This window comes from Neomonachus schauinslandi, chromosome 4 (assembly GCF_002201575.2).
Source record: "Neomonachus schauinslandi chromosome 4, ASM220157v2, whole genome shotgun sequence".
Classification (NCBI taxonomy): domain Eukaryota; kingdom Metazoa; phylum Chordata; class Mammalia; order Carnivora; family Phocidae; genus Neomonachus; species Neomonachus schauinslandi.
This window is the reverse complement of record NC_058406.1, coordinates 171,401,990-171,426,804: the sequence shown is the minus strand read 5'-3', so window position 1 is coordinate 171,426,804 and position 24,815 is coordinate 171,401,990. Positions and strand designations below refer to the sequence as shown.

Genomic DNA, 24,815 nt, shown 5'->3' with positions numbered 1-24,815 from the left:
GCCATATCAAAATAATCAGAACTTTCCAACCCAAGGTGTGCTGACTTCCGGTCTTCCTCTCCATTGCAGTCCCTGCGGGCCTCTCAAGCGCCTATATTCTCTTCAGGTGGTACGGTACAATCTCACCTTGGCTGCTTGCTGTAGACAAAATTCTACCAAATTAAAAAAATCTGCAGCGTGTACAATATCTATAATTAGGCACCTGGGGTTTCACTATTGTCAACGTTGAGTGATGTCCACATGCCTATACAATGCAGTTGATTTTTCTACAAGGTTTTTGTGTATGTTTTCAGAAAAATAAAAATCTTTTTAATAGTCTTTATTGTAGTAATTAGTTTTAAATACTTGCCTCAGTAGGGCTCCCTCCAACCCCCAGAATTTCCCAGATGACACTGACCTAAGGACAAAAGAATATTATTATATAGAAAAAGATTAGAAAAAAACCCATATGGGATTTTTATATTTGCTAGCAGGGGGAAAAAGTGTTTTTTTCAATTCTTACCACTGTTCATTTTGTGCATCTACTTAGCAGATAATTATTTTATCTGTGTGTTTGTTTTCTCAGCTAGCTATTAAACATCTTTCGGGCATATGACACCCAGCTAGATATCTTCACTCACTGGTAACTTAAAAGATTTCATGTTTTCTAAACACTTAACATGTACCCCAGAAGTGAAATGCAAAATTTCAACTTGCTCTTCTCAGGGGGCTGATAAATATGAGTAGAATGAAGAGGAATTTTAAAAACTAAATTATGGTAAATAAAATAAGTCTCTGTGCCTAATTACTAATTAAATTCCTCATAATGCTTGACTCCCTTGTTACTTTGAGAATTCTATCTCTAAAAGTAGTCTTGACTCTCAGGAAGGGTTCAGAAGGCTTAGTTATCCATTAAAAAGTGATGTATAACCTTTATCACTTCACCATTTGGCAATGACGTTTTCTATGGTCTATTGATCAGCAGGTGAGTTATTAGCTTCCTATTCTATTAATTATTTATCCATTATTGTTATGCATGGCTCACATCGCAATTTTCTACCGCCTTTATTTAAAGATAGTTCGGAATATTCAGGAGATCTGAAATGCAGGCTAAAAAAACGATTCTTTATGGAACTGAAGTAGTCTACCTTCTGCCATGTGTATATCATCAAGTAAAGCTTATAAAGCTCCTGAGGGGAGCCCACATATGTTCTGGTCCTTGAGAGAGTAAAGGGCCTCAGAACAAATAACTTTCAATATGTACCTTCTTTATAAAAAGTTCAGGTCTTGAAGTAAGCCAGCAAAATAGAGCCAAAATGGGGGCGAGGGGAGAGGTGTGGAAGGCAAAGAACGCTTATCTTAGGTAACTTAGTCATTGTGTACCCTTATAAAGTGAAATTTGATTTCTAACATGGGACAGGCTTTAGGATGCCATAAAAGTAATAGGGGTTTGAAAATGCAGATCTTGCATCTTGCTACTGACGCAGCCTTGCTCAGAATCATGAAATGAAAAGTCAGAAATAAGAATACTCTTTTGCACACAAATTTTTGGAACAGCCACAAAACAGTTTTTATTGAGGTTCATTCATTTTGTGTAAGAAAGGACTAAATAAATGGTCCTACCTGGAATCTCAGAATCAAAGTAGTCTTTTTTTTTTTTCCTTTTCTAAGATTTTATTTATTTATTTGACAGAGAGAGAGACAGCGAGAGAGGGAACACAAGCAAGGGGAATGGGAGAGGGAGAAGCAGGCTTCCCGCAGAGCAGGGAGCCCGATGCGGGGCTCGATCCCAGGACCCTGGGAACGTGACCTGAGCCGAAGGCAGACACTTAACGACTGAGCCACCCAGGCGCCCCAGAATCAAAGTAGTCTTAAGATGGAGGGGACTTTACAAGGTACTGGTCTAACCCCCTCACTTTACAGCTATAAAAAATTTGGAAGCCCAGGAAGACAAAAGGCTTTCCAGTCATCAGTCATCAATTACAGAGAAGCAAGACAGTGCCCAGTGCCTTGTGGGTAAGGTAGCCAAGGAGACCTCGGTGTCCCTGGAGTGACCGTGTGAGCAACTACCTGCTTTACTTCAACCCAACCAGGCCGACTCTGGAATCAAATCTCTTTACACAAATCAAATTAAATTTACTAATCTTTAAAAATTTAATTAAGTAAGAATTAATTACTTATTTTTAAAAGAATTTATTTATTATCAATTAGTCATTAAAAAATAAAACTATCTGAGATAGTTTCTGTTTATGTGATATGTATATTCCTGAAAACCTGTAAGGTTAATTTGTACAAATAAAGTATATTTTAGACACTTTGTTTGCTTCATATTTCTCTCAGGTGCAGTCAGCATAGTTAACTACTTTCCTTCTTGAAATATCCTCTTGCCTTTCTAGACATCACGTTCTTCTGACTTTGCTCTGCTCTTACTCCCTGCTCCTTCTGTCTCCTTTGCTGTCTCCCCTCCCTTTCTCTGCCCAGAAGGTAAGCGTTGGCACACCTCAGACTCAGTCTTGGGCCTTCTCTATTCTTCTCCTTCCTTCTCTGCACTTCCCTTCTCTATCCTCATGTTCTCTCTCAGGAATCTCCACCTGCTCATGACTTACATGTGTGCTCATGACTCCAAATGTGTCTCTAGCCCAGGCATCATGCATACATTCCTAACTGCTGATCTGATATCTCCATGTGGGTGACTAATAAACATCCCACACTAAAAAGATCCAAGCCAAAAGTCCTGCTCCCCCTGCTCCCAGATCTCTTCCCGCTACTTCAGTGATTGGCACTGCCTCCACCCAAGAGTTTGAGCCTCAAATCTGAAAGAGGCACCCCTGATTCTCCTTTACACTCCATCCACAAGTCAACCCACCAACAAGTCCTCTTGGCCCTACTTCCAAATCTCTCAACCCCACACCTGCATCCAAGCCACCTGCCCCTCTCACCTACTCCACTGTGAAAGACCCTTAACCTGTTTCTTTTCTTCCGCTCTGTCCCCTCAAGTCCATCAGAGACCACACGGGTTGAGTGATCTTTGAAACGTTGACTCAGATCCTGCCATGCTGTCATCTAAAACTCCTTAGTGATTTTACAGTTCTCTACAAATGTCCTCCGAATCCCCCCCCCCCAATAGCCTACAAGGCTTAGCTGGATCTGCTTCCACCCCCCCCCCCCACCAGCATCCCACTCTCCCCCACTCTCCAGCCGCCATCTTTTCTGCCATTCAAACGTACTAAAGCCTTTCTACCTGGGGGCCTCCTTTCTCTCCCTAAACTGCCTCCCCTAGTTCTTCAAATGCTTCGTCCAGGTCCCCTCCTCATGCAGACTGCCCCTTCCTGCCCCATCACCACTGGCCTCCCCACTTGCTCACCTTCCTAACACCCTGCTTATTCCCATCACAGCACCACACTCCTGGCAACCTGTCACTCTGTTGTTTGTGTCTTTGTGGACTTGTTTATGTTTCTCCAATAGAAGGTACGTTCCACCAGGGCCCAAACTCATCCTGTCACCACCAATCCCCAGTGTCCAGCAGAGCACCTGGCACATTAAATACGCAATATATAAGTAAATCGTGGATCGAAATGTGCTAATGAATCTCCCTTAAAAGAAAGGTAATGGGAAACAATTTAAGAATTGCAGGATCAGTCACATGCACATCCTTGTTCATCTTTGGATTGAATCTCAGCTTTCCTACCCCAAATTGACTGAAAGTGAGAAAACCCTGTGTACATACGCATAGACACACACACACACACACACACACTTTCCAGCCAGATTATTTATTTATGGAAAAGTCACATGAACTAAATTCCTGCTCAAGCAATTATTATATCCCTTGGAGATGGTCACCACAAAATGTCCCCTATGACAGGCAGCTTTCTAAAGAATTCATTGCTCTTGGCCACTCACTCAACAAAGACACGTTGTAAGTCAGCTGCCATGATTCCCATGGGACCAGTGCCATACAGGACTCGGAGGGACAGAGGTGAAGAGGAGGAGGAGGAAGTCGCTGTCCATAGGAGGTCCTGTCCTGGGGTGAGAAGGTGTAAGCAGGGAAACAGGGTGAGGGCTGACCTGGGGGAGGCAGCCTGCATCCAGTGATACTATATACTCATTTGTTGTATCTCGTGTGTGTTTTATCACTTTCTCTGATGAACCTTTTGACTTCTTTCATGGTCTTTTTCTGCTCTCTTTTCCTGCACACATCTCAAGACTCTACCTTCCCTCTGTGTGGATGAATCCCCAGACGGCTCCATCCCTGATTTCTCAGCGAAGCCCGGCACCTCTTCCTCCTCCTGCCCCTTAAACTCTTCCCTTTGCAGGCAGTCTGGCACCTCAGTATCCACATTTCCTCCTAGAGTAGCTCTTTCCTAGACTGCCCCATAGCTGAAGATGCCAGCGCTGAATGCCAGCCACTCCCGCTTGAAACCCTGGGTTCTCTTCATGGCTTTGCTGCTATTCAAGAGCAGGTGTTCCCATCCCATCTAGGTTAACTTTCCAAGTCCCCTCAGCTCACTCTCACTCCTCAACACAGTATATTCTCCCCTGCTCTTTCCCTAAAGGCATTCACCACTTCCAATGCCAACCCCTCCACGCCCTTCCCCTAACCACCCTTCCAATTCTTGCCAGAGTAAGGTCCAGGCCTTCATGAAGCCTCCCTCATTCTTTTGGGCCACCATTTCTTCTTCCCCAACTTCCGTAACATTCTAGTTACAGAATAGCTTATCGTAGTCTGTATTCGTCTATAATAGTCCATAATATAGTTTACAGTAGCCATTTCATACATCAATTATATCCTGGCTGACAACTGTTCTTTTTAATATCTTATTCCCTACAAAGAAACATTATGCTCTTGGAGGGCAAGCACCCTATTTTTGACCTTCCTTTCTTTTGCCCCATGGTGCTCAGCACTGAGTTATAACACTCTGAATGTAGCAAATGATACATGTGTTAATGAATGAAGGCAGGGATCTGAAACCCTGTAGTGTAGGCCAAAAGTGGTGGTTCATCTTCACAAGGGACGGACAGTGGAGCCCTGTCCACTAACCGGCACTGAAGCAAAGCTCCCAGGACAAAGCCCACAGGAAGGAGCCTTTGGAAAGGGGCCGCTGCATGGAAATCCAGTCCTCACTATGTCCCCCGAGCGATGGTGGCCAGTTCAGAGAAAGTATGAGTCCCAATTGCCACCAGAGATTCAGATCAGGATGTATATTTGGATTTGGAGGAAAGGAAAGCTCTCATTTTCTTCTCACTAGTTTTGGAATTGTGAGGATGAAAATGTGGAATCACCAGCAGCCATCTTGCCCTTGAGAAGGGGGATCCCTTTGAAAAGGGAGAAAGCAGAACTAAGAAGTAGAGATGGAACATGGATTCTGGTGATATATTTAGAGTAGCTAGATCCTGCTATGCCCAAAGCTAACAACTTTTTCCAATTATGTGAGCCAATAACTTCCTTGTTTGCTTAAGTGATTATGAGTCAGGTTGTTAGAGTCCCAATATGTCTTCCTAAATCCAAATTATTCCTGGTATTTTAGGTCTGGAAGTAAATACAGAGATGAAGTTAACTCTTCCATTTTTATAATAGAAACCCAAGAACTGGAGAGAATGTGACTCTAATATGAGCATACTCCTAAGTTGTAGCAGAGACCAGCCTAAAACCCAGGTTGTTGCTCTCCCAGTGCTATGGTTTTTCTGCCACAAAATGTTATATTAAATCAAAGTGTTTTTTCTTATATGGATGTTTTATTTCCCCAACTGGAGCATAAAATCCTAACAGGGCAGGGGTAGGAGCTATGTCCTAAATTTTTCATATGCCCTGAGCCTAGCATGGTATCTTGCATGTGGCAAACATACAAGTACTAGTTAACCAATTACTGAGTTAAGAAAGCTTTTTGTACCATGAGACTTTTGTTTTTATGTTTGCCTGATGATGTGTTACTTTCAGGGTTTTTACTATTGGAAAAGTATAGGAGTATAGAAATACAGTTGTTGTTAGCAACTGTAATCATTTCCTATAGATGTCAGTCTTTTTGTCTTAGTCAAGTAACAACTTTTATTAAGTAGCCATTATATGGAGACACTGTGGGATTTGGCAAGCAATAGGCCTGTCTCTGCCCTTGAAAAGTTATTAACCTCCATCATCACATGGCCTTCTCCCTATGAGCCTATGTCTTCACATGCTGTTTTCCTCTTCTTAGAAGGACACCAGTTATAATGGGTTTGGGCTCATCCTAATGACCTCAACTTAACTTGGTTATATCAGCCAAGACTCTATTTCCAAATAAAGTTACAGGTACTAAGGATTAGGACCTCACCATGTCCTTTGGAGGATACAATTTAACCCATAAGGATGTATAAATGACATTTTTAAGAAGTGTTAGAAACTTAACCTTGGTGGGTGGCATAGAAGGAAAAGACTCTCTTTGGCAAGATCAGTTTATGACTTGCTATTGAGACTCCCAAGGTTAGAAGGAGATTAGAACTCTGACTGGCATCACCACTTTGAGAACCACCAAGTCCAAGAGATGTAAATAAACAGGCCCAGTCTAGTAGAGAAAAATATGAGGCGGAACCTATAATAAGTTAGAATCACTAAATATTTAAGATGATAACAAAACCCCTCCCCCCTCACTGTTCTGTGCCCTCTCTCCCCTAAAATGTCTGCTTACTCTTCTCTCCTCTCCTCCTCCCCCAACCATGACAGCCTCCCAGAAATGACCTGGGGTCACAGGAATTCCCCTTCCTTCCTCCTACTGCTATTGCTTGGAATTATTGTAGCCATCTTACTGTGGATCCATCCAGCTGGGGAAGCAGAAAAGAGGAGGTGACACTAGAAACAGCTCCGTTCCAGTCAGATCCAAACTTGACCATGTGCAATGTGAAATTACCAAGAGGTGGTTACAATGGTGGTGATCTAGAAAAATAAAAAGGTGTGTCAACTTCTCACATGGCTTCTAAGCTTTCTATCTCACCTCCCTGGAGCCATAAATTATATCTCTTCTGTAGGCATTTCCTGTGAGCCTTTGAACAGAACTTATCTCTACTTTTATCACTGCACGTCAAATTGCCCTGCTCCTCCTGAACTTTGAGCTTCAACAACCTGGGGTGGGAGAGGAAGAGAGGGAGGAAGACATCCCTGATCAAGCCTTCTAGGAAGGGTTAATGACACAAAGGGTGGTTCCAAACCAGCACAGATGTGGGGCAGGAGAACTTGGCCCTGAGAAGTCTGGGGCTGGGAAAAGGTGGCAGAGACCTATAGAGCCCAAATTAGATACTAAAGGCCAAAATCATAGAGAATGGTCAAAGCATTAGTTGTTAATTTATGTCTCCTTGTCATCCCCCAAACCCCATTCCACTGCAAATTCCTGGAGGAGAGTTTTGTCTTGTTCACCTCCTGCACCCGTCCTCCCACCTGGCACGCGATACATTCTGGTCTCTTTGATCATCTTTCTTTTCCTTCAGTTAGCAAAGTTGTTTCCAATTTCTGAGCCTCAGCACAAACGAAGAGCATTGGATTTGGAACACTTTGTTTTTTAAAATGATGGGCTCCTTCTCATCCTTCAGTCCACAGCTTAAATGTTATCTCCTTGAAGAGCTTTACCACAGCTTAAAGTAAATTACACACGCACACACGCACACACGCACGCACGCACACGCACATTGGCCTCTATCATAGCATCCTGCTGGTTTTTCTCACAGGCTGTACAATTTGTAATGGTTGACTTGACTACATTCTAGGAAGAGAAAATTTGAATCTATCTTATTCATTGTTGTAGTCCTAGCAATTAGCACATCCAAGGCACTCAACAGATAAAGGTTAAAGAACAAAAGAACGATGGCTCTATTTTCAACTTTTTGAGGAACCTCCATACTGTTTTCCAGAGTGGCTGCACCAGCTTCCATTCCCACCAACAGTGTAGGAGGGTTCCCCTTTCTCCGCAGCCCTGCCAACATCCGTCGTTTCCTGACTTGTTAATTTTAGCCATTCTGACTGGTGTGAGGTGGTATCTCACTGAGGTTTTGATTTGGATTTCCCTGATACCGAGCGATGTTGAGCACTTTTTCATGTGTCTATTGGCCATTTGGATGTCTTCTTTGGAAAAATGTCTGTTCATGTCTTCTGCCCGTTTCTTGATTGGATTATTTGTTCTTTGGGTGTTGAGTTTGATAAGTTCTTTATAGATTTTGGATACTAGCCCTTTATCTGATGTGTCATTTGCAAATATCTTCTCCCATTCTGTCGGTTGTCTTTGGTTTTGTTGACTGTTTCTTTTGCTGTGCAAAAGCTTTTTATCTTGATGAAGTCCCAATAGTTCATTTTTGCCCTTGCTTCCCTTGCCTTTGGCAATGTGTCTAGGAAGAAGTTGCTGTGGCTGAGGTCGAAGAGGTTGCTGCCTGTGGTCTCCTCTAGGATTTTGATGGACTCCTGTCTCACATTTCATCCATTTTGAGTCTATTTTTGTGTATGGTGTAAGGAAATGGTCCAGTTTCATTCTTCTGCATGTGGCTGTCCAATTTTCCCAACACCATTTGTGGAAGAGACTGTCTTTTTTCCATTGGACATTCTTTCCTGCTTTGTCGAATATTAGTTGACCATAGAGTTGAGGGTCGATTTCTGGGCTCTCTATTCTGTTCCATTGATCTATGTGTCTGTTTTTGTGCCAGTACCATACTGTCTTGATGATTACAGCTTTGTAATAGAGCTTAAAGTCCGGAATTGTGATGCCACCAGCTTTGTTTTTCTTTTTCAGCAGCAATGTCCACAATAGCCAAACTATGGAAAGAGTCAAGATGTCCATCAACAGATGAATGGATAAAGAAGATGTGGTATATATATATAATGGAATATTATGCAGTCATCAAAAAAAAAAGAAATCTTGCCATTTGCAATGACATGGCTCGGAACTAGAGGGTATTATGCTAAGCGAAATAAGTCAATCAGAGAAAGACATGTATCATATGATCTCACTAATATGAGGAATTCTTAATCTCCGGAAACAAACTGAGGGTTGCTGGAGTGGTGGGGGGTGGGAGGAATGGGGTGGCTGGGTGATAGATATTGGGGAGGGTATGTGCTATGGTTAGCACTGTGAATTGTGTACGACTATTGAATCACAGACCTGTACCTCTGAAACAAATAATACATTATAGGGGCACCTGGGTGGCTCAGTCGTTAAGCATTTGCCTTCAGCTAGGGTCATGATCCCAGGGTCCTGGGATCGAGCCCCGCATCGGGCTCCCTGCTCTGCGGGAAGCCTGCTTCTCCCTCTCCCACTCCCCCTGCTTGTGTTCCCTCTCTCGCTGTGTCTCTCTCTGTCAAATAAATAAATAAAATCTTTTTAAAAAAATTTTTTTAAAAAATAATACATTATATGTTAAAAAAAAAAAGATAGTAGGAAGGGAAAGATGAAGGGGGGGAATCAGAGGGGGAGATGAACCATGAGAGACTATGGACTCTGAGAAACAAATTGAGGGTTCTAGAGGGAGGGGTGTGGGGGGATGGGTTAGCCTGGTGATGGGTATTAAAGAGGGCACGTATTGAATGGAGCACTGGGTGTTATACGCAAACAATGAATCATGGAACACTATATCAAAAACTAATGATGTAATGCATTGTGATTAACGTAATAAAATAAAATTTAAAAAAAAGAACAAAAGAACGAATATATACAATCAGAATTTAATAAACTCACAAGAATTTTAATACTATGTTGCATGGGAATTAGGGTAAATAAAGATGGACTCTTGGACCAGATGAAGAAAGCTGAATTATTTACTAACTATCTAGGATCTATGGAATAAGTAAAATTAAAGCTGAAACCATTGCTTCCTTACTCTACATCATATCAATTCCAAATGGATCAAAGAGGTATGCCTTTAAAAATGAAGCCATTATGGGGCACCTGGGTGGCTCAGTCAGTTAAGCATCCAACTCTTGTTCTCAGCTCAGGTCTTGATCTCAGGCTCGCGAGTTTAAGCCTTGCATAGGGCTCCACACTGGGCATAGAGCACTTAAAAAACAATGAAAATAAAAAATATGTAAATAAAAAAGAAGCCATTAAAAAAACTTGAAAAAAGTGTACAAGAAGTCTTAATCATCTTAATATAGAGATGTTTTTCTAAACAAGCCAATATATCCATAAAAACTAACACTTTCTGTACTCACACACATGTGCTCAGAACACACTCAAACAGAAACAAAAGACAAACAACAAATTGGGGAGAAATAATTATTACATTTGACAAAGGCCTAGATCTTATTATAAAGTGTTGTTACAAAGAAACAACGAAGAGATTAATAACTCAAAATAAAAATAAAGGACATAAGCAGACCACAGAAAAATTCATGCAAATGACCTTTAAGAGATGTGATATATAATTTGAAGAATATCAAAGGAATGTAAATTAAACACAGAGGTAATCATTTTTCATCTGTGAAATTTGCAGAGATGAAAAACCCTCATAGTGTTTAGCATGGCCAGAATGTAGAAAAAAATGAGCCCTGGCATATTATTGTAGGGAGATACACATTCCACCTTTTGAAAGTCAGGCTCAAAAACAGATAAATAAATAAATAAATAGGAAAAGAAATTCAGGCTCATGGGTCAGCTGGACTTCGACTAGTTCAGCATTTTGATGTCTGTGCAGAGGACAACTGGGCAAGATCTATCAGAATTTTTTTTAAGATTTTATTTATTTATTTATTTGAGAGAGAGCCAGCACAAGGAGGGGGAGGGACAGAGGGAGAGGGAGAAGCAGGCTCCCTGGAGCCTGACCTGGGGGCTCAATCCCAGGGTCCTGGAATCATGACCTGAGCCAAAGCTTAACCTACTGAGCCACCCAGGTGCCCCATCAGAATTTTAAATGCATATACTTTTTTTTAATGTTTTTAATTTAAATTCAGTTAATTAACATATAATGTATTATTTGTTTCAGGGGTACAGGTCTGTGATTCATCAGTCTTACAGAATACCCAGTGCTCATTACAACACATACCATATACTCTTTGATCAGCAATTATACCCTGAGATTTTATTCTACAGATAAACATGCACACACAGGCAAAGATGTATAAATGAAGATAGTCACACAAAAGACCAAAAAAAAAAAAAAACCCGACATGACCTTGAACAGTGGACTGATGACATAAGGTTTGGTTCACATTCATATAAGACTAGTATGTGGCCACTGGAAAAAAAATGTGCCAGTGTCATATATCTCTTTAGTATATGAAGCATAAAAGCATAGAAAAGAATGTATTGCACAAACCCGTTTGTTGACAATAAAACAAAACAAAACACAAACAAAAAAATGCAGGCCAGGGAAAGAAGGAAGGGAGGGAGAGAGGAAGGAAGGGAGGGAGGGAGGGAGGGAGGGGGGAGAGAGGGGGGAGGGAGGAAGAAAAAGAGATAAATAGAGAGACAGGCAGACAAGGCTGAGTATGCAAACCATCAAGAAACCACTGGGAAAGGGCCTGGGATGTCAGTAGGCTCACTTTTCACAGTACCCTTTCACACTATTAGGGAAAAAATTACCATCTGCACATACTACTTTTTCAATTTAAAAACTAGCTAGATTATAAAGATGATGTTGGCATCACCCTCAAAAGGATTCTGTGTAATAGTAATAGTGATGTTAGTAAAACAGTAAGATTTTTTCAGTCTTGTTTGGTTAATGCTTTTATTATTACAAGGTATAAAATTTTAAATAAATAGCCCAAATAAAAAAATAGCGACTCAGTAATCCAGAAGGGAGACAGGTTTAGTTGAGAATAAGCTATTCAACCTAAAAAGCCTATACTTGATGTACTAATAAATATTTTATTTTGGAAAGATGGCCTAGAAAGACAGCTTGGGAAGGTTAAGCTCATTTGTAGCTATCACCACTCCCTACCCATCCCCAACAATGTATTCAAATTCAATGCCAAAAGTTACTTATTAAACTCAAGCGATATTGCGCCCTGGGAAAACTATTATAAACTTGGCCTGTGGGAGAGCTGATCTCTTAATGAAATACAGAACAACTGTCTTAGAAAGCCGAAAATGGGCAATCGTCATGTAAGTATTTATTGCCTTTGGGAGTCAAACAAAGTTTTCGTTTTAGTTAGCATGTGGAGAAGTTTAAACTAAACTATGAAATCATGATTGATACCTTTACGCTTGATCATTGTGATTACTCCTTATTGTTGGTTTTCACAACGGCATGCCAGGCTTTTAAAATGCAATTGCAATATACTTTTTCTCCATTAGTCAAAAATCTCTTAGGAGGGGCTAAAGAGAAGCATTTAAAATGAGACAGTAAACAGTGCCTGGCACAGAGCCAACGGTTCATATGGATTTGCGGAACATATGACCAAAGCTGTCCGTTGTGGCGAAGTCGCACAAAACCTCACAGATTATGCTCATCTGAGTTTTGTGGGGAAGATAGGTTCGTGTTGCAAATATCCATAGGCCAAGGTAAAAGTGTTCCTACAAGGCTGTATATACCTTGGGCTGAAGGTGAAAATATTCCAGTATTATTTCTAAGCAGCATCAAACATTCAGATATTTGCAGATATCCAGGGAATGGACTTAATGTTTGGGGTTTTTGTGGGGTTTTTTCTGAAATGTCTAGGCCCATGTGAATACTGTGTCTATAAACTATGAATGACTGAAAACTGCCTACAATACTACCATTTGGAACCAACTATGCCCAAGGCAGGGCACAGTTAAATCTTGATTTTTTTATATATCTAAAGCTGTGGCAATAAGCATTTTAATAAGGTCTTACTGAACCTAGCTCCCCACAGCAGTGACTTATTCTATGTAAACTAGGACCAAAGAGAATAAAACTCCAAAATGTTCTGTAAACTATAACTTTGTTTAGAAGTTTTTTTCCTTTGCTACAAATTAAACTTGCACTCAGTGGTTGCAAGCCTACAAATAACTTCTTCGGGGAGGTGTCATATTTAAAATCTTCCGTAGATAACATTTTTTTTTTTTTTTTGCTAGCCAAGAGCCTGCCATTCAGTATATCTTTCAGAGATACTACTTTTGATAGCTGCAGAGAGCCCCTGCCATAGCCGTTTAGGAAGACATTTTCATCTTTTAAGTGTCATCCCCATGAGGCAGCTGGCTTATGTGAGTGGTCTAGCATTTTTATGTATTTCTTTTCTGAATCCTCAGAGCCAGTCTTACTCCCTCTCAGAAGGCAGTCAACAGTTGCCCAAAGGGGACGTCCAACCCTCGGCAGCCGTGCAGCCTCTCAGCCACCCATCAGGGAGTGGACAGCCAGAGGCCCAACAGCCTGTAAGCATTTGGTTTTCCCTCCAAATCATAAGTATGACTGGGCTCTCTCATGGGCCCAGTATTACTCACCAATGAGTTGTCCAATTGCACCCTCCACAATCCTCCAGCCTGCAAATGTCATCAGCAGGCATGACTTCCAAGCAGGGAAATCTTTCCCTGGAAAATGTCTGTTACAAGGTTTGCAGCTAATGTAAAAAGGTGATCTAGGAGCTCTGCTTCCCTTCCCTACAGTATCCCCTTAATCATGCCTTATAATGGACAGCATGATGCTACCATATGGCCACTACGATATTTTAGAAAACGCGAATGGAATTTAACATGGCACAAGGAACGAATGTGTTCTAAGACTGTGTTTCTAAGTAAGCAAATGCAAAACCTTCTTAAAGGACAGAAAATCATCCTGGTAATGACTTCAATTATTTATATTAGAAAGCAACATGAATATGTACAAACTTCAAACTATAATGCTTCTGGTTCTGAAGCAACTGCACAACCAAAACCAATATATAAAACTAAATACTAGTAAAATCCAAGTTGAGAATGTGCAAGCAAATGCATGTTATTGATTTAGTGTAATAGATAATGTTATTTTGCTGGAATTAAATGGCCACAGTCAATGTAAAAAATGGTCCTGATTACTATAATGTGGTTTCTTTTGTGTTACAGCATGTCTAAAATATGATGTGGTGTGTAACTTTTTAGTTCTACTATAATGTTTCTCTAGTCCAAAACTAAGAAACTTTTATTTATAAGACTCCCTATAAAACAATCAGGACTTCTCTTGGCTAACATGCATGACTTTTGCATTAAACTTACCTCCCTCTGTTCTCTATTCTTTTATCATTGGCTTGCAACAATTAAAACACGGCTATCTGGCTTATATACAATCATAAATAGAAACATAAATGTAGGTGTTTAAACTGTGTGTTAGCCCTTGGTCATCCTGATGATTTAATACATTTTACATTAGTTTTTAAGTTATTACCAGCAAGCGGCAAACACAGATTAGGAAAGTTACAAATTCCCAAGGATATGTCCACGGACCCGGATCCACGGACCCGGATCCACGGACCCGGATCCACAGACAACTGCTTGACAAACAATACTCCAAAGCCAGTAGGATATTGGCCAGGAAATTACGTTTTCCAAGGAACTGTGATATAGAGGCCTTCCTAGCCAATTCTGAAAACTGAAAATTACTTTTTTATTTTGTGCTTTCCCCCAGTTCTTTCGCTATCATTAATGATTTCTTTAACTGAAGACATAGTGCTGGTGACTAACCTATTTGGAGCAGTAACAACCGAGATAAGGAGTTACTATCATTTGCTAAATCACACAATGTTCAGAGTTTGCTTAGCCTAGAGGACATGACCTTATGCTCAGTGAACTTTGTGCATCAACAGAAAAATAAGATCCACAGGAAAATCTGCTTCAGTTTAGCAAGATGACTCTTCTGTTCTCTTGTGTGGGTTGTTTTCGGGAGAATCGCTATCTGGAGGAAAATACAGAATTGAGATCAGTAGTGAAATCCCTTTGCCATTAGAGTAGGGCTGCAGGGTATGGACAGAGCAATAGGGAGGGAGCAAGATTTAGGGGAGCCGTGGCCAAATGTTGAAATAATCACAAACTCAAGAGGACTTATGTTTTCTGGAAAATTCTTTGTAAGGCTGATGAACAGGCACGAGGAACGACTTGCCTTGCCCCTCAAAGTTTGGTCTCTGGGTTAGTAGCAGCATCTACGTTACCTGGGTGTTTGTTAGAAATGCAGAATCCCAGGCCCATGGCGACCTCTTGAATCAGATCTGCATTTTAGCAAGATCCTGCGGTGATTCTTATGCGCTTGACAGTCTGGGAAGCACTAGACTAGGGAGCAAGTTCTCACACTTGGCTGCACATTGGAATCACCAGCAGAGTTTTAAAAACCACTGAAGCATGAGCCCCACGGCCAAAGAGTCTGAATTAACTGGTCTGGTGGTTGGCCTGGGCACTGGGACTTGCAAATGCTCCCCAGGTCCTGCTAAATGTGCAGCTGAGTTTGGGAAATGCTGAACTAGAGCATAACACTATTCTTCCAAGAACAGATCAGCATACCACCGAAGAAGCAGGTATCATTGTAAGTGCCCGTAAGTGAAAACCAACTTGTCAATGTTAGAACATCTGCTCAGCGATCTGCCACGGTGTTTGAGAACATGCCACATTTATGACTTGCTTTTGCCAATATTTAGCCAACATAAATCTTGTCTAAAATGGAAAACAGTTTGGGACTTACAGGAGGGGAATAGGCAAGCTCAGACGCAGGTGGATTAGGAACACCCAGGAGCCAAACAACAGGTGGGAATCGGTCCAGATGCCTGAGAAAAGAAGGGAGGCTCTGGAGGGAAGTAAAAATGTGAACTGGGAATTTGGGATAAAGTAAGTATGGCTTTAACCGAGAGTGTGCCTTAAAGTGTGATCCCAAACCCCAAGGAATTAGTGAAAGAAACCAAGCAGAAACCAGCCTAGACCATGCAGTCCTACCTCTCCTATCAGGAAATCATTTATCCCAGAAAATTAGTCCTTCAGAACACCACCATGGCTATAGGAGGAAATAAAAAGTGCCTCTGATGTCAAAACATGACATGTACTAAAGCATTCCTTCTTCATTTAAAAACAAGCCTCCCCCTCAAAGTTGGCTGTATTTTATTTTATTTTTTATTTAAATTCAATTAGCTAACATATAATACATCATTAATTTCAGATGTAGAGTTCAGTGATTCATCAGTTATATATCATACCCAGTGCTCATGACATCACGTGCCCTCCTTAATGCCCATCACCCAGTTACCCCTTCCCTCCACCCACCTCCCCCCCCAGGAACCCTCAGTTTATTTCCTAGAGTTAAGAGTCTCTGATGGTTTGTCTCCCTCTCCGATGACTTCCCATTCTGTTTTCCCTCCCTTCCCCTATGATCCTCTGTGCTGTTTCTTATATTCCACCTATGAGTGAAACCATATGATAATTGTCTTTCTCTGATTGACTTATTTCGCTCAGCATAATACCCTCTAGTTCCATCCATGTCAATACAAATGGTAAGATTTCATCCTTTTTGATGGCTGAGTAATATTCATTATATATATAAACCACATCTTCTTTATCCATTCATCTGTCAATGGACATTTCAGCTCTTTCCACAGTTCGGCTATTGTGGACATTGCTGGGTGGCATGTGCCCCTTCGGATTACTACATTTGTATCTTTGGGGTAAATACCCAGTAGTACAATTGCTGGGTCATAGGGTAGCTCTATTTTTAGCTTCTTGAGGAACCTCCATACTGTTTTCCAGAGTGGCTGCACCAGCTTGCATTCCCACCAACAGTGTAAGAGGGTTCCCCTTTCTCTGCATCCTCACCAACATTTGCTATTTCCTGACTTACTCAGTTTTTGCCGTTCTGACTGGTGTGAGGTGGTATATCATTGTGGTTTTGATTTGTATTTCCCTGTTGCCAGGTGATGTTGAGCATTTTTTCATGTCTGTTGGCCATTTGTATGTCTTTGGAGAAATGTCTGTTCATGTCTTCTGCCCATTTCTTGACTGGATTATTTGTTTTTTGGGTGTTGAGTTTGATAACTTCTTTATAGATCTTGGGTATTAGCCCTTTATCTGATATGTCATTTGCAAATATCCTCTCCCATTCCATAGGTTTCCTTTTAGTTTTGTTGACTGTTTCCTTTGCTGTGCAAAAGCTTTTTAATCTTGATGAAGTCCCAATAGTTCACTTTTGCTTTTGTTCCCCTTGCCTTTGGAGGTATGTCTAGCAAGAAGTCGCTGTGGCCGAGGTCAAAGAGTTTGTGTGTTCTCCTCTAGAATTTTGATGGATTCCTATCTCGCATTTAGGTATTTCATCCATTTTGAGTTTATCTTTGTGTATGATGTAAGTAAATGGTCCAATTTCATTCTTCTACATGTGACTGTCCAATTTTCCCAACACCATTTGTTGAAGAGACTTTTCTTTTTTCCATCAGATATTCTTTTTTTTAGATTTTATTTATTTATTTGACAGAAAGATAGCAAGAGAGAGAGCACAAGCAGGAGTGAGAAGTAGGGGGAAAGGGAGAAGCAGGCTCCCTGCTGAGCAATAAGCCCAACGTGGGGCTCGATCCCAGGACCCTGCAATCATGACCTGAGCCAAAGGCAGATGCTTAACCGACTCAGGCACCCAGGCACCCCTCCATTGAATATTGTTGCCTGTTTTGTTGAAGATTAGTTGACCATAGAGTTGTGGGTCCATTTCTGGGTTCTCTATTCTGTTCCATTGATCTATGTGTCTGTTTTTGTGCCAGTACCATACTGTCTTGATGATGACAGCTTTGTAATAGAGCTGGAAGTCTGGAATTGTGATGCCGCCAGCTTTGCTTTTCTTTTTCAACATTCCTCTGGCTATTCGGGGTCTTTTCTGGTTCCATACAAATGATTGCATTGAATGTGTAGATTGCTCTGGGTACCATAGACATTTTAACAATATTTGTTCTTCCAATCCATGAGCATAGAATATTTTTCCATTTCTTTGTGTCTTCCTCAATTTCTTCCATAAGTGTTCTGTAGTTTTTAGAGTACAGATCCTTTACCTCTTTGGTTAGGTTTATTTCCACATAAAGTATCATGTCATCTGTGAAGAGTGAGAGTTTGACTTCTTCTTTGCCAATGTGAATGCCTTTTATTTCTGTTTGTTGTCCGATTGCTGAGGCTAGGACTTCTAGTACTATGTTGAATAGCAGTGGTGATAGTGGACATCCCTGCCATGTTCCTGACCTTAGGGGAAAAGCTCTCAGTTTTTCCCCAGTGAGAATGATATTCACTGTGGGCTTTCCGTAGATGGCTTTTATGATATTGAGGTATGTTCTCTCTATGCCTACACTGTTGAGAGTTTTAATCAAGAAAGGATGCTGTATTTTGTCAAATGCTTTTTCTGCATCAATTGAGAGGATCATATGGTCCTTGTTCTTTCTTTTATTAATGTGTTTTATCACGTTGATTGATTTGTAGATGTTGAACCACCCTTGCAGCCCAGGAATAAATCCCACTTGGTCGTGGTGAATAATCCTTTTAATCTACTGTTGAATCCTATTGGCTAGTATCTTGGTGAGAATTTTGGCATCCATATTCATCAGGGATACTGTCTGTACTTCTCCTTTTTGGTGGGGTCTTTGTCCGGTTTTGGGATCAAGGTGATGCTGACCTCATAGAATGAGTTTGGAAGTTTTCCTTCCATTTCTATTTTTTGAAACAGCTTCAGAAGAATAGGTATTAATTCTTCTTTAAATGTTTGGTAGAATTCCCCTGGGAAGCCATCCGGCCCTGGACCCTGAAAGAATTAAGATCAACAAATCCCTAGCCAGACTTATCAAAAAGAAAAGAGAAAGGACCCAAATTAATAAAATCATGAATGAAAGAGGAGAGATCACAACCAACAACAAGGAAATACAAACAATTATAAGAACATATTATGAGCAACTATACTGGCTCATAGGCATTGACAAATTAGGCAATCTGGAAGAAATGGATGCATTCCTAGAAACATAAACTACCAGACCTGAAACAGGAAGAAATAGAAAACCTGAGCAGACCCATAATCAGCAAGGACACTGAAGCAGTAATCAAAAATCTCCCAAAAAACAAGTTGGCTGTATTTTAAACACAATCACACAGTCTTGGCTTTGGAGGGTTTCTCATCTGTGGTAGATAAAAAGCAGTCATTTTAAAGAGGTGGAAAAAAAGACTGTCAAGGGCTAATACACTGACAGAAGGAAGAACATACAAACCAAAAAATAGACACAAGAGCTTTAAAGCTGTAGGAGCCTGGGCCTCTTGGTGTAGGGGATGGAACCCGATGTATATCCACTCTGCTGCACAGCAGCAAGAACCAAGACTCCCAGTGATGGTGGACATAATTAGAGGTTTCAAAGTGGCCTTCTGAAAGGATACGGATGACCACTGACATTTCTCAAGTGCTTGCTAGACCTTGAGCTGCTCCAGGGGCATGGGCCGTGTGCATGAAGTTTGAGCCCTTCACCCTACCAAGCACTCCATGTACATGTGTCCTTCAGTCCTCACACAACTCTGTGAGGGAGGTAGTATTATTATTCCCCTTTGAAATCTGGGGAAAGTGAAGCAAGGAAAGGTTAAAAAATGTCTAGTGAGGGGTGAAGCACAGATTGGGATTTAGGTAGAAGTTCTTCACACAGTACCTTGGGCTCACATTATACCAACCAGAAGCTAACCTACTAGTATTTCTAAAACTATTGAACTGGATCATTATCTTCCCTTTACCCTCATCCCTGAGCTTCCTTCCTCTCCCCTAACCCCCCAGCTAGATTCAATGCTCTTCCTTAGTGCTTTCATGCTACTCTGCATATAATGCCGTCACTCCCCTCCCATGTGATTTTAGAACTATCTGTTCACACATTTCCCCCACACTGGACTGATAACTCACTTGTTCATCTTTGTATCCCATTACAATGACACAAAACCTGGCACATAGCAAATGCTCAATAAAAGTTTAATAAATTCATTACATTTTATAGATAAGCCTTACTCAAACCAATGTTTTGCTCAGTTGGAGTCCAAATCCCTATGACCAGGTACACCCCCAGACCAATGTGTGAGTAAGGTCCTTGTATCTCTATTTTTAGAAACTCCCCAAGTGATTCTAATGTACCCAAAGTTGAGAGCCATGGGTCTAATATCAGGTGTTCCTCTAGTGCAGAAATGTGCCTAAATGCGGCCCCCAGACCATCATCAGACTAACCATCAGAATAACCTAGGATCTTGTTAGGAATGCTTGTTAGGAATCATCAGGCCCCACTCCAGATCTACAGAATCAGAAATTCTGGGGCTAGGGCCCAGCAGCTGCAGCTGAACAAGCCCCTCCAGGTGATTCTGATGTTTGTGGAAGTGTGAGAATCAATGTTGAAGCAAAAGTATCTCATGGGCCTTGTCTGGGAGCTATGGTCCAGCTTTGGCTATGAACCACTCCTATCATTCAGCTTGCAGAGATGCCCGGATGATGGCCTTTAAAGCCAACTTAGCCCCACACCCTCCTCCAAGGCCTCACACACCAAATGCAACCCAGGGAACTGCCCCATTCTGCTGGTCCACCTGACCCCAGGCTGCACTCTCCCACCACTCACCTTAGCACTGCACAGAGAAAAGGCAGCTCAAGAGTCCCTCCACCAGTAGAGGAAGGAAGCCACTCTTCATCCTTCCCGTTAGTTCAACATACTCTTTTAAAGAAACTCCTCTGGGGGTGCCTGGGTGATTCAGTTGGTTAAACATCTGCCTTCAGCTCAAGTCATGATCCCAGGGTCCTGGGATCAAGCACCCATGTCAGGCTCCCTGTTCAGCGGGAAGTGTGCTTCTCCCTCTACCACTGCTCATTCTCTCTCTCTCTCTCTTTCTCCCCCTCCACCCCAAATAAATAAAATCTGAAAGAAAGAACGAACGAATGAAAGAAAGAAAGAAAGAGAAGCTCCTATGAGCCAGCTACTGTTTGAGGTTCTATAGATAAAAAGAGGAATAAAAGACCACAGTCTGTGCCCTTAAAAATAGCTCACAGGAGCTATTTTATTTGCCAAGGGAGGCAAATAAATAAATAATTATAATGATGTATGATGGATGCACAAATAGAAACATGTCCAAAACTTGGATGGAGGAGGAGCTGATGCTGTGTGGGAGGAAAGAGTAGAAGAGGCTTCCTGACGTGGAGAAGGGCATTCTTTACAGTGCTGGAGTACACACAGAAAGGTACAAGAAGGGTAGTACTCCGGGAAGTACAGCTCTTCACTTGCCAAAGCACTTAGGCCATCAAGCATCACCTGCCTGTGCAGCTGCTAGCCCCTCCCCCTCGGCTGGGAGCTTCTGCAGGGCAAATACTGCATCTTACTCACGGTCTCTTTGGGGCTTGACACCTGACAGGTGCGCCATATATATTTTTAATAGAAAGATCACTGGACAAGGGGTGGTGACACAGATGCACAGGGGTGAGACCCAAAGGCCCTTGTTTGCTATGCAAAGTGTATTAGTACCCTAGGGCTAATATGCAAAGTATCACAAACTGGGTGGCTTTTTTTTTTTTTAAGATTTTATTTATTTATCTGAGAGAGAGAGCGAGAGCAAGTGAGAGCATGAGCAGGAGGAGGGGCAGAGGGAGAGGGACAAGCAGACTCCCTGCTTAGTGGAGAGCCCCCCGACGTGGGGCTCAATCCCAGGACCCTGGGATCATGACCTGAGCTGAAGGCAGACTCTTAACTGACTGAGCCACCCTGGCACCCCACAAATTGGGTGGCTTAAAACAATGGAGATACATTCTCTCAAAGTTCTAGAGTCTAGGGATTTGAAATCAAGGTGTTAGCAGGGCCACTGTTGCCTCTGAAGGCTGTAGGGAAGAATTCTTTCTTGCCTCTTTCAGCCCCTGGTGGCCCCAGGCATTGCATTCCTTGGCTCAGGGCAGAAGAAACCCAGTCTCTGCTTCCCTCTTCACATGGCTTTCTCCTCTGTGTGTGTCTCTGTTTCTCTTCTTCTTAAAAGGACCCCCGCCACTGGATTTAGGACCCATTCTAAATCCGGGATGATGTCATCCATGATCCTTTAACAATTACTTAAGCAAAGACTCTATTTCCAACTAAGGTCACATTCTGAGGTTCCAAGTAGACAAGAATCTGGGGGATACTATTCAACCTACTACACCAAGGAAATTGGGTTTTTTTGCTATAGGCCAGTAGTGGTTTCTAAACTTTGTACATCAGAGTCGTTTGAAAGGCTTGTTTAAACAGAGAGCTGGGCCTTATCCCCAGAGTGTCTGATTCAGTAGATACTCTAGACTGGGACCCAAGAATTTGTATTTCTCACAAGTTAACTGATGATGCCGATGCTGCTGATCCAGGGACCACACTTTAAGAACCAGTATCTTAGGCAACAGAGAGGCCCTAACTGATCTCAGATAAGGCAATGACAAGGTCAGAGCTGCCCTTTGGATGGACCATGCTAGAAGCTGGTAGAAAAAGTTTTGGAGAGAAACATAACCAAAGGCAAGTAAAACACTTGGGAGGCAGTGGCCCTGAAGAAAGATGATGAACCCCTGCTCCCAGCTAAAACAGCAGCAATGGGATTGGAAAGAAGAGAACAGATTGGAAGGTCAAATAGCTGTAACTGGCTGACTAACTGGACAGGTAGGTGAGGGACAAGGAAGACTATAGAGTGACTCTCAGGTACCTGGCTTGTGTACCCACGTGAATGGGGAGCATCCTGGGGATAGGGAAAAGTGGAGGTTTGCACAATGCGAGGATGAGTTTGGTTTTGGGATCTGTTGAGTTTGAGATATCCATGGGATACCTGGGTGTAATGCCTAGCAGGGTAGCTGGATCTGAAACTCAAGAGAGAAGTCTGAGCTTGGGGTAATTTGGGGAGTATGAACTCATAGTTGTTTTGTTTGTTTTTTCTTGCTTTCAAGTCAGTATGTGTTTGATTACAAGTAGCACACTACAGGATTAACAGTGGCTTAAAAAACGGAGACATTTAATTATTAGCCCTCACATGAAGCTGAAAGGAGGGGACTCCAGTGTTGGTTCAGCAGTTCAGTCACATCATTAAGGACCCATGCCATGTCTGCCCTTCTATTCTGCCACCCTCAATGTGCTGGCAGCAACTCCCCTCATGGGTACAAGATAATGGTCTGGGTTTAAGTTCATGATCTCACATGACAGGATCACAAGTAAGAAGGAAGGGGATAGAGAAAAAAGTGCCTTTCTTCTTATGTACCACTCCCCTATCATTGAGAAAAATCTTTTTGGAAAGCCCCAAGCAGGCATCCTTTTTGATCTCATTGGCTCAAAAGCCCATCCCTAGACCAATCACTGGCCAAGGGGAAGAGAACAGCCATGAATCATGATTCATCCCAGGGCTGGGGAAATCATCTTATCAACTAGCACGCTCTCTCTCAGTCTCGCTTTCTCACTCTCTCTCCTTCTTTCCATAAGTTGGCCTTATTCTCTCCTACCGAAAATGAACATTTTCTATTTCCCAGTGGTGTGGGAAGCAAAAGTTTTTGGTGAGAGGGAGGCATGGCCACAGATGGCTCAAGCACCACAGAGAGCTCCATGGCCTCACGTAGCTCCAGAGTAACAACATCAAGGAAACGAGTTTCTTTTGCTAAGCATCTATAACGTGTCAGGGAAAAAATTCTGGTTGGCTTGGGTCATGTACCTACTCCTTGGACTATCACTGTGGCAGAGGTTGGCCTTACCAATCCTTGGGGGCTTGGGGATATTGCTTTATCATTATTTCTTTCTTACAACTATTATTTTTATTAATATTACTATGGCTGCTGCTGCTATTGGATGGACTAAAATAGAGAATGAAGACTCAAAGGTCAGGTAGAAAGGCAGCCAAATAATTCACCCTTCCTATAATGGGGGTTTGGATGGTTGTGGTGCAAATGAAAAAGAAGATAAAAATGTTTGAAAGAATTTTAAAGAAATCATTAACAGGCTTGGATCCAATGCATATTTCAACTCTTACCAGGGGAAAGAATAGCATCCATTGTTTTGATTCTGATGGAGAAAGAAATTTGCTCAAAGCAAATTTAGCTATTTCACCTTGTTTCCTTTTTAGCAAATCAAAACTTGTTCGCATACTGTTGGTTATGCCCTCTACACAGCACCATTCAGTGCTCTAATGGCCCAGCTCAGCCCCCAGCATTTGCTCTTTTCAATTCCATCATCTACCCACTTACCATTGACTCTTGAGGATCCCAGAGTACACTTGCTTCTTTTTTCCCTGCAAGCAATGAATCCCAAGTTTATACTCTCATTGAATTGGCAAAAAATAGCCTTTGGCAATAGAAGAAGGAAATGGATAATTATTTTCTAATGAGAAAAGTGCTTCATTTTTCATAACTCTCAAAGGCATGGTTCTTTTCACGGTTGAGGAATGGCCATCATCTCCCCACAACCAACTTATCCTCCAAGTTCACTTTCGTTGATGCATACAGCAGTAATTGGATATCTGGAGGTTTAACACTCTTCAGAGGTTTCTGACTCCCAAAACAATCTGTGGACAACCTCAAGGCAGTCACTTTCCCCAGGACACAATCTTGTTTCCAGACAATGCATATAATTCCACCCCTAGGAGAAACTCCGAGTTGTCCGGCCCAGCACAGTACTAAAGGGCCCCCAAGAATGAGTCAGCTGAGGCTGCCAGTTGAGGCTCCTGCTAGCTGAGGCCATGATGCCTACAGTTGTGATGCAGACAAGGAAGCAGAGGGGGGTGACAGGCTTCTCACTATGGACGGACTTTAACTCAGATTCTTCCTCCTAGTTACCTTGTCCCAGTACTCATCTTTCAGATTTGTCATCTGGGTTTCTTTGAAATAAAACTAAGGGAAAAAAGACATCATGCTCCACTTCTAATCCTCCCTTTTATATAACTACAGCAATTCACTCTTTGTCACTAGAGACCTTGCCTGAGTCATTACCTATATGCCATTTGCACCAGCAGCCCAGCCTTCTCAATACCTTGTAAAGA

The 24,815-nt window shown here is 41.9% G+C and overlaps 1 protein-coding gene across 2 annotated transcripts in view; it reads left to right on the top strand.

Moving 5' to 3' along the window:
• The first annotated feature begins 11,953 nt into the window (after positions 1-11,953).
• The window catches only part of ANXA13 (annexin A13), a 56,761-nt gene continuing 43,899 nt past the window's right edge, over positions 11,954-24,815 (top strand). Inside the window, exons 1-2 of one of the 2 annotated variants that reach the window (XM_021688432.1) lie at positions 12,000-12,029; positions 13,137-13,259. In XM_021688432.1, coding sequence (XP_021544107.1) covers positions 12,015-12,029; positions 13,137-13,259 — 138 coding nt within the window. In that variant the 5' untranslated portion in view covers positions 12,000-12,014. Of the gene's footprint in view, positions 12,030-13,136; positions 13,260-24,815 lie in introns of both variants that reach the window. The other variant, XM_021688433.1, reaches the window with a different exon arrangement.